This window comes from Sander vitreus, chromosome 8, assembly GCF_031162955.1.
Source record: "Sander vitreus isolate 19-12246 chromosome 8, sanVit1, whole genome shotgun sequence".
Taxonomy (NCBI): Eukaryota; Metazoa; Chordata; class Actinopteri; order Perciformes; family Percidae; genus Sander; species Sander vitreus.
The window spans coordinates 7,356,638-7,372,122 of record NC_135862.1 but is presented as its reverse complement, the minus strand read 5'-3'; the positions used below and the strand labels follow the sequence as shown (position 1 = coordinate 7,372,122).

Genomic DNA, 15,485 nt, shown 5'->3' with positions numbered 1-15,485 from the left:
CTGAGACCACTTTGCCTTGGGAGACCCTACCAGGAGCACAAAGCTCCAGACAACACAGCCCTCAGGTTCATAGGGACACACAAACCTCTCCACCACGATAAGGTGATGGTTCCCGGAGAAGATAGCACCTGTGACTGTCTATAATATATTATTGGATTTATATGTGGTTGAGGTGGGGCTCATTTTGTATAGGACTGCAACTAATGATTAATTTCATTATAGATCAATCTGCTGATTATTTTCTTTATTAATCGGTTGTTTGGTTTGTAAAGATTCTGAAAATGTGAATTAATGAAATTATTAAAAAAATGACAAAGGAAAAGCAGTAAGTCATTCGTAAAGCTGGAACCATGAAATGTTTTTACAACTATTTTTTTCCAACAAAACCTCATTTTATAAGCTCTTTGTATGTTTTGTATGCAAACATCTTAATTTGTGAAGACTTGACTAAAGCTGACAGATATGTAAATGCAATGCAGTAAAAAGAATATTTCCCTCTGAGATGTAGTGAAGTAGAAGTACAAAGTGACATGAAAAGAAACACACTCATGTAAAATTTGATGTACAGTACTTGATGAATGTACCTGTTCCATTCCACCACTAACGATGATTAATCTGCCCATAGAGCTCATCTGTGATCATTATAATGCAAACCCAATAGTTAGCCTCAGTGTCATTTTCAGCCTGAAAGCTGGAGCATTGTCTCGTATTCATGTTAGATCATTTCACCTTTTGTGGCTTTTGAAGAGTAAACAAGTTAAATGTTGTTAATCACTGGGTCAGTATCAGTTTAAAAAAAAAAAAAAAAGTAAACTTTTTTTTTGTATTTCCTGTGGATAACTCTCAACTTTATGACACACCCACATGTTTCCAGCTCTGTGCCAGCCAGACATTGTTCAGCAGTTTAAAAAAAGAAATCAACAATAAAGGTCAACCGTCTTGAGGTCAGCTGCCTCTGAATCTAAAGAGGAAAGGTTAATTTTTAGTTGGATTATTTTGCACCAAATAGACCAGAATACAATGCAGCTCAAAGACATGTTTTATGTGTTAAAAGAGGCGAAACTCCCTCTTCTCTGACTGCCACTCTGAATGCAACATGTTGATGAAAGGCAATCTTGGAAATGCAGGAAAGCACAAAGTGTGCCAAAGAAATGTGTGTTCATTAGAACATTTCTGATTGACAAAGTCTTTCCTGATGTGTTGGACTTCTCAGACTGAAATCTACCAAAAATATCCAAGGGTCTTTTAAATAGCACTGACTTAATTTAATATTTAAGATAGATAGAGGTTACTGAACCTTGATAGGGTTACATACTTAACATAAACACCTGGATTTTAGAAGAAAAGGAAGATAAATAATTAAGCTTCGTCCTCAGTGAAACAGAGGCTGAGATATCCTGACTTTTGGTCACTAATCCAGGCTTTCTGTAAAAAGACGGAAGACATAATACAACTTGTTTTTATAAGAGTGTGGTGCTCCTCATAGATAGTAAGTTGACTTTGATAGGTTACATTTGTTGGAGTGCCTCTTTAAAGTGCTCATATTATGCTAATTTTCAGGTTCATAATTGTATTTAGAAGTTATATCAGAATAGGTTTACGTGGTTTAATTTTCAAAAAACACCATCTTTTTGTTGTACTGCACATTGCTGCAGCTCCTCTTTTCACCCTGTGTGTCGAGCTCTCTGTTTTAGCTACAGAGTGAGGCATCGCACTTCTGTACCATCTTTGTTGGGAGTTGCACAATTGCAGCAGCTAGGTAAGGACTACTAGCCAGTCAGAAGGAGAGTATGAGGGAGTGCCGCGCTAGCAGCTAGGCGAGCATTATAACGTGTGTTACAAAGTGACGCACGTTTGTCTCTGAAGTAAAGGCTGGACTACAACAGAGCTGTTTGGAGCAGTTTGTGAACAGTGTTTTCTGTTGGAGATGGTAAGTCCCTTTGGGGTGGACTTTGGACTTTTTCACTTTGTCAACCTATAACGTGCACAAAAAAGATATATAACACAATAAAGGAAGGGGGTAAAGCCAAAAAGCATAATATGAGCACTTTAAGTCATTGGGTGATAAACAAACATTTAAACTTTAAGAACAAATAATTGCCAATGATTTTGATAACTATTTATTTACTCATTCATCAAGTAAAAATGCCAAAGAAAAGCTAAAAATTCCGGCTTCTGAAATGAGAATATTTTTGCTTTTTAATGATAGTAAACTAAACATTTTTTGGATGTTTAGGCTGTTGGTTAGACAAAAGGAGAGACATCACCTTTGACTTTCTTTTGCTAATTTCTGACATAGAATAAATGATTAATTGATTCATGGAGAAAAGAATTACCAGCTGTTGCAGGTCAAGGTTTAATGCTGAGAAAAACACTCAAGTGTGTCGGCTGGAGAATACAAACCTGGAAACCTGCGTTACAAACGTTGGCTTTGGGGTTTGACTTGAGCATGACCAGGCAGAGTGGGTTCAACACCTGTTGAGTAGCATTATGAGAAGTTTAGGATCCAGTGTTTTTGGAGCTTGATTCATAAAAGGGACTACAAGTCAGGAAACCTCTGCAGCATAATAGTTGTTGGCCAGCCCTTTAATTGATGATAAACAGAGGATTTTCCCCTCCATAATTCCAGGTGCTGTCCCACAACTTGTGTACAGTGATGAAGATCCCACATGACCCTGTGGCGCTGGAGGAGCACTTTAAAGACGACGACGAGGGTCCTGTCTCTAACCAGGGGTACATGCCGTACCTGAACAAGTTCATCCTGGATAAGGTATTGAGAAGTTTCAGATGATACTCATGACTGAGCAGCACATAACCAAGGCACACAGCATCAGGGAGGGGTCAAATGCAGTGCACACAACGGGATTACTAACTTTCAAATTAACACCACACAGAAAACTATTTTTATAACTGATTAATTGGTTTGAGTCATTTTTTATGACAGTACACTGAATATATTTGAGTTGTCGACAAAACGAGACATTTGAGGATGTCATCTTGGGCTTTGGGAGAAACTGAATTTTCGGTTACACTTTACTTGAAGGTATCTACATAAGAGTGACATGACACTGTCATGAACGTGTCATAAACATTATAAACAAGTCATAAAAGTTTATGACATAACACTTTTAGTAAGTGTCATTGGGTTTTGTCATGACAAGTTATGGTTAGAGTTAGGGTTAGTGTTCATGTGTCATGACTGTGTCGTGTTCATGACACAGTCATGTCACTCTTATGTAGATACCTTCAAGTAAAGTGTTACCAAATGTTCTGACATTTTATAGACCAAACAACTAATCGATTAAATTAAGAAAATAATCGACAGATTAATCAACAATGAAAATAATTGTTAGTTTCAGCCCTAGAGAGGGGAAACAATGATGGTCAACGATTTAGACATCTGAGATTTCTTTTAGGCAAAGTTAGTCAACGCTCTCTGCTGTAAATGACTCTTCATCTCTTTATATGGAGAATGATACTTTGAGAATGATTTTTTCCCCTTTTTTTTTTTTATGATTTTTTTTGACATTATAAAAGCCTTTATTATTAACAGGACAGCTTTAGACATGAAAGGGGAGAGAGAGAGGGGAATGACATGCAGCAAAGGGCCACAGTTCGGAACCGAACATGCGGCCGCTGCGTCAAAGACTAAACCTCTGTATATGGGAACGTGCTCTACCAGGTGAACTACCCAGGCGCCCTTTCCCTGGGTTTTGCCTCTCATGCAGGCTGTTCCCATCCTCTTATTGTGTGGGCATACACAGGCTGAGAGGTTTTCTCCAAACACTTTTCAGGGATGAAAAAGCAGCTACCACCTCCTATGTGTTATTATTCTTTATAAGTTACAGGTGACCACGTGTAATAATGTTCTCCTAATAAGACAGAAGATACCTTTGTTGTAAAAAGTGATTATAAATAGTTTGTTAATCAATAATACAGCAAAGACTTACTTGACATCTAGTTCAGGAATTGGATTGGTCCAAAACTGCTTTATCATCTACTAAACTAATTCATGGCCACATAGAGTTTATCTGAATACCCGAATGGCTGTATATACAGGTTCTTATACATCCATTTTTTTTCTTTCATGTTAATCCTATTTAAATGTTATTTGTTGTCTCATGACGCAGCAGATCTTCATTGAAGACGATGGTAACAAACCATTGATGGACGTGTAGTATTAGTTTATTGTGCTGGTGACAAACTATTGTGTCCATCAGTCATTGTGCTCTGCTAAGCTCGGACAGCAACACAAAACTAGTTATTGACCTCTGAGTCGGCTCATTCAGCTCACTGTTTGTCCCTCTGTGATGATGTCATAACGGGTCACTGCATGAATGGAGTGTTAATTGTTTTAGCCTGGAGTCAAGTGAGGAAAAAAAAGCTTTTCGGTTTTGTGATGTCATTAGCAGCAATGAACTCTAATAGAATTCCTGCTGGCTGGTTGGAGTTCTGGTCATGTGATGTCTTAACGATTGAAATTAGCAGTTGCTGAATGGCTGTTGCCATGACAACCGGTTTGCAATTCTCAGAACTTTTGACCTCCTGATTAGGTATTCTTTTCTGAACACTTGTTGTCTTAATCTCTAGTCCAGCAGTTTGGTCAGGTAAGGAGTTTTTACAGTCATTCCTTGTTTGATTATTGGTTCGATGGTGTGCCACCTGAATAATTCATACAAAAATAAATCATCATTTACCAATGAATAATCATATTTTATTATCTTTAAATGATGGATGTTCTAGTTGAATTTTGAAATAGAACACCAAAGGCTCAGAAAGGTTTTTTTAAATGTAAGCTTTAGCGATTTTGTTTATTTCTGTGTCTGCATAATATGATCCATCTTAAGCATTGTGCCCTCTACATACCCTCTACATATAGTTGAATTTCTTATCTGCAAATGTTGGATTAGCTGCAGTTTGGAAAGTCTGTCTGATGATTGATGTCTTTGTCTTGGTGATAAGAGACTTCCTTTTTATGAGCTTTTCTTTGTGGTGCTTTTTAAAGTTTTAGTTCTATTAAGTCTGGCTTATCAGATGGACAGTGCTGGGATAAAGACTGGGATGTTAGGCTTTGTCCCTCCCCCTCCGCTATCTGTTAACTATTTTGCAAGGGCACCGGTTAGCGCCGCCCAGGACGATTGTCATTGGTTTAAAGAAAAGAAAACAAGCCAGAGTGTTTTTTTTCGCTCTATCCCAGAATGTTAAGCGGTGTAGCCAGACCCTATTTCAGCGCTGACACAGCACTGTGGAGTTAGGTCTGGCAATGGGAGATATACCATAGATATACAAGTTCTATACAACCTTTATTTAATCAGTTAGTCACAAAAGTCTAGACATCACTAAAGAGTGGATTGTGGCACTTTGCAAGTGACATCATGGTATCATGGTTTAGTCCTGTCTGTTTTTGTGATAAATCTGTTGCACAATCACTCTTTCACTCAGAGAGATCTTAACAGCGTATTGTATGAATTTCCTGTTGGAGTTTGTCAATGTCAAACACGCAGGCAGCTGTTGTCGAGTTCTTATGATTAATGGTGAAACTTTTTAACCAGAAATTATTCATCTGCCTTTTTTACATTCAAGACTGTTTGCTCTTTATCTTTTAAAGTTAGTAGTAGTAACTAATGATGCATTACTAACTAGTAACTAACTAGTAAAGTTAGTATGCCTTCCTTGTTCTGGCTCTTAAGACACTGTAGGTAGATTCAAAGAAAGCTGTACGACTTGTTTAGCTGCCAACGATATTGCATCGTGTGTGTGTGTGTGTGTGTGTGCGCGCGCAACACTCACTTTAACCCCTAACATACAGTGTGCTTTTTTAAGTCACTTTTAAGGTTGTTAAATTGTCTTAATCCACACTGTCTGAAAACATTGTATATTCATTCAAAGCTACATGATGGTTACTCTGAATGACATATTCAAACCCACGACTCCCATGTTTTTTATGTAAATATTCGGTTACACTTTGCTTGAAGGTATCTACATAAGAGTGACATGACACTGTCATGAACATGTCACAAACATTATAAACAAGTCAAACGTTTATGACCTAACGCTTCAGTCAGTAAGTGTCATTGGGTTTTGTCATGACAAGTTATAGTTATGGTTAGGGTTAGAGTTCATGTGTCATGACTGTGTCATGTGTTCATGACACAGTCATGTCACTCCTGTGTAGATACCTTCAAGTAAAGTGTGATCAAATATTCTAGATGTCTTGTGCATCAATTTATACACATTTCCCCCAAAATTCAGCCTGGCATATTTGGTATCTTGTAAAACTTTGGGGAAAATAATGTTCGGTGGATTTGAGCTAAATTTGGCTGCACAGCTTGAGTTTGTAATGACCACCCCACGGGGGAGTCACACTGACATTTAAGAGGTTAAAATGCCCTCTGACTCTCTAACAGAAACACTTTTCTTTAAGGAAATGTAAATTCTGGATTTAGTTTCAGTAGGACAGACATGACGTCATATGCGGACGTCAATAACCCCCCTAACACACACACTACGTACTTTTCCATACACACTCTTACACAACTATCCCACCCACCCATTGAAGTGGAGGTGACCGGCCGAGGAGGGAGCGGTCAGTACATTCAACTGCTCTCACGCCTGAGGAAACGTGTGTGTGTGTGTGTGTGTGTGTGTGTGTGTGTGTGTGTAACTGAAATCTTTAAAAAAGAAATACAGAAAAAAATTCTAAGTTACACCCGTGTGTGGTACAGATGGGAAGTAATCAGTGGAGGATTGTAACTAAGTACATTTACTCAAGTACTTGTACTTTACTTGAGAATTTCTATTGTATGCAACTTTATACTTTTACTGTGCTACATCTCAGGGAATATGCACAGCATTGATATGTTTCCTTATCTGAGGACACAGACGTGCCAGTGTGATTGTGCAGCTCAGTGACTCGACATTAAAACACTGAAGACTGTTGCTTTGGCAGCTGAGACGTTGAAGCTCAGGACTCAGCACTTTGTGGTTTGCTGGAGCGTTGCATTTTACTGAAACAAGTGGCTGTCTGTGACCCTGAAATACCAGTGATCATTCATCACAGTCAGCAGCTGCAGACCTCACATTGTTGTGCTCAGATTGTTTCCCTTCAAGTATTTATTGTTCATTTGTTTGGCAGTGGTTCTGATATATTTCTATCCTCCTTTTTTTATTTTTTTTTATTTTAAAAATTGTTTTGTAATTTGGATGAACTTATCCTTAAAACTGTATTGGCAGTTTATTAGCTACACTTAAAACTTATTCCGTCTTGAGGGCAAGTTACAAGTCTTCATACAGTAAGCAAATTTTGTCTTGGTGTTAAACGCTGACCCCAGACAAAACATTTTTATATAGGTTTATAAATATTTTCAAAGCTGTGTTAATGTCTCTACATAGCCGACTAAGTTTTACATTTTTATAGGTCTAATAATGAGGTATCTAAGCAGTGTGGCACCTAATGAGGGGTGTGTGTGTGTGTGTGTGTGTGTGTGTGTGTGTGTGTGTGTGTGCAAAAAAAAACCTAACTGCTAGATACGACTAAAGTTAAGTGAGGAAATATCGTCTTGTATCTCCAAAATGTCATCTTTTCATGAGGTAAGGAAACAGCCCTATTTTCGGCCTTGTGGCAATACATTTATCAGATAATCCAGTGGGATTTCTAATGTTTGTGTAACATAAGGAGGAGACGCCCATACAGGAACATTTAATCCTTCAGTTTATTCTGTTGGCCCTACTAACACCTGCAGATTGTTTTAGTAATTTTGTGCTTTGGAGCATTAAAATTTTTTACTCATTTCCCCTTTTTACAATGACTTAATTTTATATCATGTCTGAACACCTGTCTGTCCCCGTCACTGCTGGTGAAAATTTACTTTGCAACAACAACCTTTGATAAATTGCAGACAATCCTGTTCAACTGGTAACAAGCCTTTTCATTGTCTTGCCGTTTATTCCATCCAGACACCACTTTGTCTTCATTTAAGTTTTGCTCTTTGGAGTTTTGTGTGAGTTGTAAATGCTTATGCAGGTTTAAGGATGCCGGAGATAAGGCTGGATCCTGAATCCTAATGAACATGTGGCAGTGGAGAAGGAGGGGAGGCAGCACCGACAAGGCTCTTATTGTTTCAGTGTAGCGAGAGAGAGATGGACGGAGTGAGAGAGCAATAGAAAGTGTGTGTGTCAGAAAAGAGAGGGATAGAGTGAGCCACGAGGACAAAGAAAAACAAGACGAGCATGACACAACAATGTTAGAAGATGAACAAACTACACTGCTGTCACTGTTGCCAGCGTTTCTCTCTGCAGTCAGTCTGTGCTTACTCATTCAAAACCTCACATCTAAAGGCCCTGACACACAAGGCAGATGGCAAAGAACTAGTGGCGATGAAGGCCGACTGTGGCGTCGCCTCATGTCTCCTCACATGCCCTCACCTCGCATTTGTCTTGGCCAAAAAGTTGCACTTGAACACACGGCCAAGACTAGTAGTAGAAAAACATAAAAAGCATCAAGACAAAAAAGTGTGTGTTAACGATTGATTCCAATGCTGAGAACTTTCCACATTAGAATAAAAAACATCCTTAGAAAGTTCTTAAATCACTCCTGAAGTATAACGAACTTCTTAACCTGAGAATGTATCAAGTCCAAGTCTTCATAATAATGTTGACCATATAATGTCACTACACTTTTAACATGTTCCTTTTTGAGGCTTTGTTAATAATGTTTATACATGGCCAATGCCAAGTTCTTTTTAAAGTTTACAGGTCTCAAAAGTTAACATGCAAATCCATGATGTATTATTTGAATTTTATTCCACAACTTAGGAGCGCAGCTCAAGTTTAGGACTTGCAAAGTACACATACCGTACGTAGTTTTTACTTTAAAGTGTCGAGTCTCAAAATCCTAATTATTGTGACTTGAGTCTGGCTTGTAACTGTTACTTCAGTGCACTTCTTTGCCAGTTTATTAGCCAAACCTGATGCAGTCTAATACAACAACCCTCCTATCAATCCTACTTTCATGAAGGTCATAATGTTCAGTTTATCTTGAAACTGTTTTAAAGAGCTGTTGATTCAACTGCACGATCATTTTGGAGATTGCAGTGCCATTGAACTGTTTTGTGTTTTGAGCTTTCTAAAATTTAGTCGACCCTCCATGATGTATAAAAAATATGCCTAAATACACAGCCATATTTTGGTGAAAGCACTGTATTTACTTTTTTTTTTTTTTTTTTAATATATATTGAGCATATGGATGGGCAGCAGTGAAGTATATTATGCTGCAGGAGTAGTTTGAGAAGTGCTGTGAAAACCTACAATATATTGTAACTGATGTACATTCAAGCTGAACCACAGCTACTAATTAGTTTTGGAAAAGAATATTAGTTGAAGGACTAAACTACAAACCTTTTTACAGCTGACATTGATTTCTGGGTGGAGAATCACTTTAACAGCCAGTACAGGTTTCCACACAGGCACAAACCCTTAAATTAACACAATAAAGAGTTGCATAAGATCCTGTTTGCCTTTTGAAAAGTTCACTCCAACTGAAGTTTATTCACTTAGGCTGAATGTCTCTCTTCTCTCACAGAGCACAGAACATTAAAATAATTAAACAACCGTGACACAACCCAGGATATTCAGGTTTATTCCCCAAATGCTCCGCCCATCCGGCCCATTATAAGAGCCAATCAGCAGAAACCAGCGTTACTCAACCACGAGAACCGGACCGAGTAGCCTACAGAAAGAGTGTGTGTGTGTCTTGAGAGAGAGGGGGGGAAGAAAAGGTGGCAACGCAAATAAAGATGTTTTTTGTTTAAGTACATTTTAGTGTCGTCTTTTTCATCAACGATATTGCATGTAGACAGTCAGCGTTTAATGTCTCCTCTGTTCATTATTATCGTTAATGAATTTAACTCTTCATCAGAGGTGTTCATTTGCAAACAGGTTTAGTGGCTTGATGGTTAACGTTAAAGTATGGATTTGATTCGCGGGGGGTATTTTGCCGACGGTAATGCTATTAGTGTTATAGCCTAAGTTAGCAGCACACTTAAACAACCGGACCCAAGGTGAGTCTGAATGAGGAAGACTGCTCTCTTTGCCCGGTCAGCTCCAAGATGACATTATGTTATGCTGTGGTGAATTTACAGCTCAAAGCAACTTAATGCGATATAGTGTCTGGCTTTTGTTTGATATCTAGTTTCGGCAAAAATGCCTTTTTATTGTGTTTCCTCTTAGCGAAATGATCTGAGTAAATTAAAGCTGGGCTTTTATTGTGAAGGTAGACACAGAAGAGACAGCATTATGGCAGCATTTCTTTTCTCAACAGTTTAATTGGCAGTTTATTAAAATACAATATCCAATATTGTCTAAACTGCAACTGCAAATTCCAAACGCCAAGTTCGTTGGGTACCCAGGAAACCAAGTCTGAACTAGATTGGATGATCGGTTCATGAGATATTTCAAAGACACGCACGCGCTTTAAGGTTTTTGAAAATGACTGGATTGCTTTCAGTGTTCTTGTACAAACAAATGCAAATATACATGTGTATACATGCAGCAAATTCAACATGCTCCAGATGTCAGGATCCCGACGAGAACCCAATGAGATTTGATGATTTTTAGTTGTGAGGTCTGTTTTAATTTCATTTCATACCCTCTAAATGTTTGTTTTCTAGTTTACTTAAGAGTTAGAAATTCATTGAAATGACACTTTTAATTTAATGTTCAATGTAGTGTGGGAACCCTGGGCTTGTTCAAATAAACTGTTACAGAAAGTCTTTCATTGTACAAGATACAAGAGCCAGTGATGTATAATGAACAGGTAATTTATTTGTACACGTTATCACAGCTCACATACTTGACTTATCAGCATCTGTTTCAACCGTTATGTATGTTATCATAATGCGTGCATGCATTTGTGGAGGAGAACATGTTGAGCTATGAAACAGATTCTGCATCGCTGGCTGCTCAAACCACAATTATAACGACTGCATTGTTTATTCTAATAGTGGAGTTTTTGAAAAGACAAATTTAGATCGTAAATGTGATGCTTGGTGAGTTTAGTTTCAGGGTTAACTTGGTATTCAGGTCTGTGAGCATTGGTTTGTTTTTTTGATGGTGGCTTGTTTGACGGGACGACTGCCAGCAGGGCGAGATGTGCTTCTCATCAACACGACTGCACAGTCGGCTTGCCAGGAGTCTCCATGGAGACGCTCCTGTCCACCGGCTCGAGGAGAACATTTTCTCCTTCACAGCACCGATTGTACCTTTTTTTTTTTTCCCCCAAGAGCTTTTGTCCCATTTTGCTCTGGAAATTCAGGAGATTTTTTTTTTTTCTCAAAGAGACCATGTTTCCTTTCACACTGGTTCTCATGCCATCTTTCTGGGAAGGAAAATCTACTGTCATATATATATATATATATATATATATAAAAAACAAAGTGTGCATGTGGTCTTCACTGGTGGCTCAGCATGTCAAGTCCTCTGTGTTTTTATATATAGATATTGTGTGTTGGAGACATTTAGTTCACCATTCAGGGTTTCTAAAGTTGTAAGCAATTAATGATAAATGGGTTGCCAGGTTGTGAAAAATCCCTTTGTCTGGTTTTCATCCTATTTGGTAATAACAGTTATTACACATTTATTAATAAATCACTTCTATAAGTTATCAATAATTAGATTTTGGTCCATATCTTGGCAGCCCTTTTCCAGTCCAATCAGTTGGAGGGATTTTTCACAACCTGGCAACCCAGAAGTTATAATGGCCTAAAAATTCATCCTTTATAATGAATTAAGAAATGATTTAGTAACATTAATAAAGCCATTAGTTACAACTTGTAAACCCTTAATAAAAAGGTGACTCATTAAGTGGAAAGTTTTTCTTTTTATATACCTTCCTCTATCTTCAGCAGTGGTTACAAAATTGGGGGTCAGGACCTTTTTGGAAGGGGTCTCAAGATAAACCTGGTTGTGAGATGTATAACAATAATGAACAATAATAATATGTTAATTTTTTTTGGACTCTATAATTTTTGCTTTTTTTAATCATTTAAATACTGAATAGTGTTCCCTCTTCGGGTCTCTTAAAAACTATTCAAATGGGCAAAATAAAGGCAGAATCCAAGACTCACAACTATGAAACTGATACTTTAAAAGTTAAAAGTCATAAAGGTTTGGAGCCACTGACCAACATGTTTCACCCATGGAAACTTCAGAGGAAGAGGGCTCGAGGTTTTGTTTCTGTGTCTTCTGCTTGAAGGACGGGCTCTTTACAAAACTGCTTTCTATAAAAACAAACCGACTCACCAGAGTTGTTCTGTCGTTCTGCTCTGCCTCAGGTGACTGATAACTTTGACCGTCAGGACTTCAACAAAATGTGCTGGACGTTGTGCTTCAGGAAGAATCTGGATCAAAACCAGCTGTTCATCTCCAACGACGATGCCTTCAAGATCTGGTCCATCTTCAACTTCCTGTCTGAGGACAGATACCCGCTGACCATGGTCACTGAGGAGGTGAGTGTTAATGGAGACGTTAAGGAGTGGTATTCTACTATTATGACAAGTTGGTATTAGACTACTTTGCAGTGGTGGAATGTAACTAAGTACATCTACTTTTAAGAGAGACACATTTAAGGCACTTTACTTGAGTATCTTCTTTTAATGCCATATGGCTCTACTATATGTCTACTATTAATGCCATGTGGATGCCACTACTACTACTTCTACTCCACAACATCTCTGACACTAACTGACTGGAAATATTGCTGGCTGCTCCCTTAAAATACTATACCTACAAACCATAACTAGCAGATAACAAATTGTTGGGTTCAACAGCCCTTGCATAACTCGGGGCCAAAACAACATCTGACTGTAGCATTCACTTTGTGGAATATAAAACATGTTGTGTCTATTTTCGTTTTTGCCAAACACCTTGATACATATTTTTTTATTGCTGCAAAGTTCTTTATATAACAGTCTGTAGATAGAAAAGTTTCTTGATTTTAGATTTGGCAATGTCTGATCGTACGGTAAGTAAACAAGCCGGAGAATGTGACAGAATATTTGATGTTCAATAGTTGGATGCCCAGTCCAACCTCAGAAAAACTTGTTTTTAAGGCTACTGTCAGTGAAAGCTGCAGTTTGTTCAATGCTCTAAACACTTAAATATTTTTCTTTCAAACTCCAGAATTGTATATTCAAAAATTGTGATCTTGGATCAGTGTAAGGTGATTTTAGATCCATATTTAAGGGTCCTAATTGATCCACTATCAACTGGGTACTAACTTTTAAACTGGCCGCGTAATGGCTGCTGAATCTCCTAATTTAACATGCCATGAATCTTCCCCAGTAACTGTCTGCTAGATCTTTACATTGGAAAAGCACTTCCTCAGAAACATTGGTTACTTGTCAAAATGGGGGAAGTTATTAAATGTCAAATTGACTTCCCACTCCACTCATTTAATTTGGCTTTTGTTTTATGGGCTTTACAGATCATACAGACACCAACTCAGAACTGGATTTCAGTTGTACTGTTGTACATCAGGCTTCACTGTTACAGTAACTGGCCAGTTGAAAAATGTCTGTTGCTCAAGAGCAGAAAAGGAAGTTTCCAGCTTCCTGTTCTTTTACAGACGCTGGAAGATTTGTTTGGTACAACAAACATCAGAGCTGAATCACAGGAAGAAATGTAGATTAATATGCTCCAATCAGCCCATGTAGAGATGACTTGTAGGACAAATACAGGACAGGGACAGTTGTCTTTAATATAAATGAACAGTTTAAATAAAAATGTAGACAATGTCATTGTTTTCATTGTGTTTGTTTGTGCACTACCAAATGCTGTTTGTGTTATAACCCTGCATGTGTCTCCACGCACAGATTGAGTACTTCCTGCGTAAGCTGACGGAGGCAATGGGGGGCAGCTGGGTGGAGGAGCGTTTTGAGGACTACAAGACGCAACTGAACTCGAAGCAGAAGAGTCTGAACGCCTGGGAGCTCATCATCCTGGTGGGGTCGGGTCACTTCAGTAAGGGCATGGACCGCCAGACGCTCTCCATGGGCATCAACGAGGTCTACCAGGAGCTCATCATGGACGTGCTCAAACAGGTGGGCAACACACCTGCAAAGGATGATGATACAGTCTCTGTTACTGATTGTTTACTAAGATCCATCCCCTTCGTTACTATGCCTGTCCTGCTTTCCGTTCTCGCACAGCACACATGTAGTTTTGCAAACACAGTGATTCTTTGTTATCTCAACTCAAAAGTTTACTTACTAGCTTCTTCCAGAGCTTTAAACCACATATCATGGTCTTAATCAGTGGATGGAACTAAGACAGTAACCCTGTCTCTATTAAATGCGCTGATGTTGCTGACTAATTTCGATCCTTGAAATAAAATTTACAACGTATGTTAAAGGATAAGTCTGGTGTTATTCTACGTTTTTCTTATGGTCAACAAATCCTGTGAAAAGAACAAAACCACTAACTACTAACAAGTATTGTGTGTGTATCCAAAATACACACAATACCTGATATATATAGATATATATATATATACCTGATATATCTTCTTCCTGTGTCATAGAGCGTCATTGTCCAAAAATGTATCAATGAGCCACACTGTTGAACTGTGTGACATGCACGCACGCACGGCTGAATGCAGGAAAGGGACGTTGGGAAGTGCTGAGAGACAGAATAACATATTGTTGGTTTTGGGCTTTTGTTGACCACAAAAATATAGAACATAAAACAAGTCTGATATGTGACACATTATCAAAGCTCATTTTGCAGCAGGAAGTATTTCTTTTAGTCAAGTCAGTCAGTAAAAAAAAAAAAAAAAAGTGCAGTGTTAACACATTTTGCAAGAATAAATGTGCAGTAATTTAAAAATAAACCTAATACACAGAATGAAAAGCTGCAAATAAAAGGAGGTTCATATAACACTACACCTCAAGACTAACATAGACATAACAGACATTAACAGAACAGAATTTAAACAGCCCCTTGCAATACATATAAAACTAGAATGTTAATATAGTATGTACGTTTTCAGTTGGGAACTCATTTGTCTGATTATTCCGACACTACATGAAAGCAGCACAAACGTTCTCACAATGTTAACGAAAATGAAAAAGAATGTGTGTATCCGCCCCATGATTCGGATCTGCTCCTAAATGTTATGGGTTCTTCCTTGGCCCAGGCTACACCCTTCCACCAAGTTCCATGAATATCGGGCCAGTACTTTTTCTGTAATCCTGCTGGCTGAAAAACAAATTTAGCTGAAAACATAACCGCCTTGGTGAGTTAATAAGGAAGTGAGATTTTGTGGTCATGTGTGGCAGGTCTGTATATTTTCATGTGAAAGAATGTGTGACTGTGTTACTGGGGACATGGAGAGATCTGGAGTTGGTCCCCGGGCGCTGTAAATGGCTTCCCACTGCTCCCTTGACGGATTGGTAAAATGCAGAGAATGAATTTCGCTACATGTATGTGTA

The 15,485-nt window shown here is 38.3% G+C and overlaps 1 protein-coding gene across 1 annotated transcript in view; it reads left to right on the top strand.

The window, feature by feature from the left end:
* swap70b (switching B cell complex subunit SWAP70b) overlaps positions 1-15,485 on the top strand; it is a 39,042-nt gene that overhangs the window by 2,983 nt on the left and 20,574 nt on the right. The window contains exons 2-4 of the mRNA XM_078256548.1: positions 2,630-2,770; positions 12,330-12,503; positions 13,869-14,096. Of these exons, the coding sequence (XP_078112674.1) occupies positions 2,630-2,770; positions 12,330-12,503; positions 13,869-14,096 (543 nt within the window). The remainder of the gene's footprint in view (positions 1-2,629; positions 2,771-12,329; positions 12,504-13,868; positions 14,097-15,485) is intronic.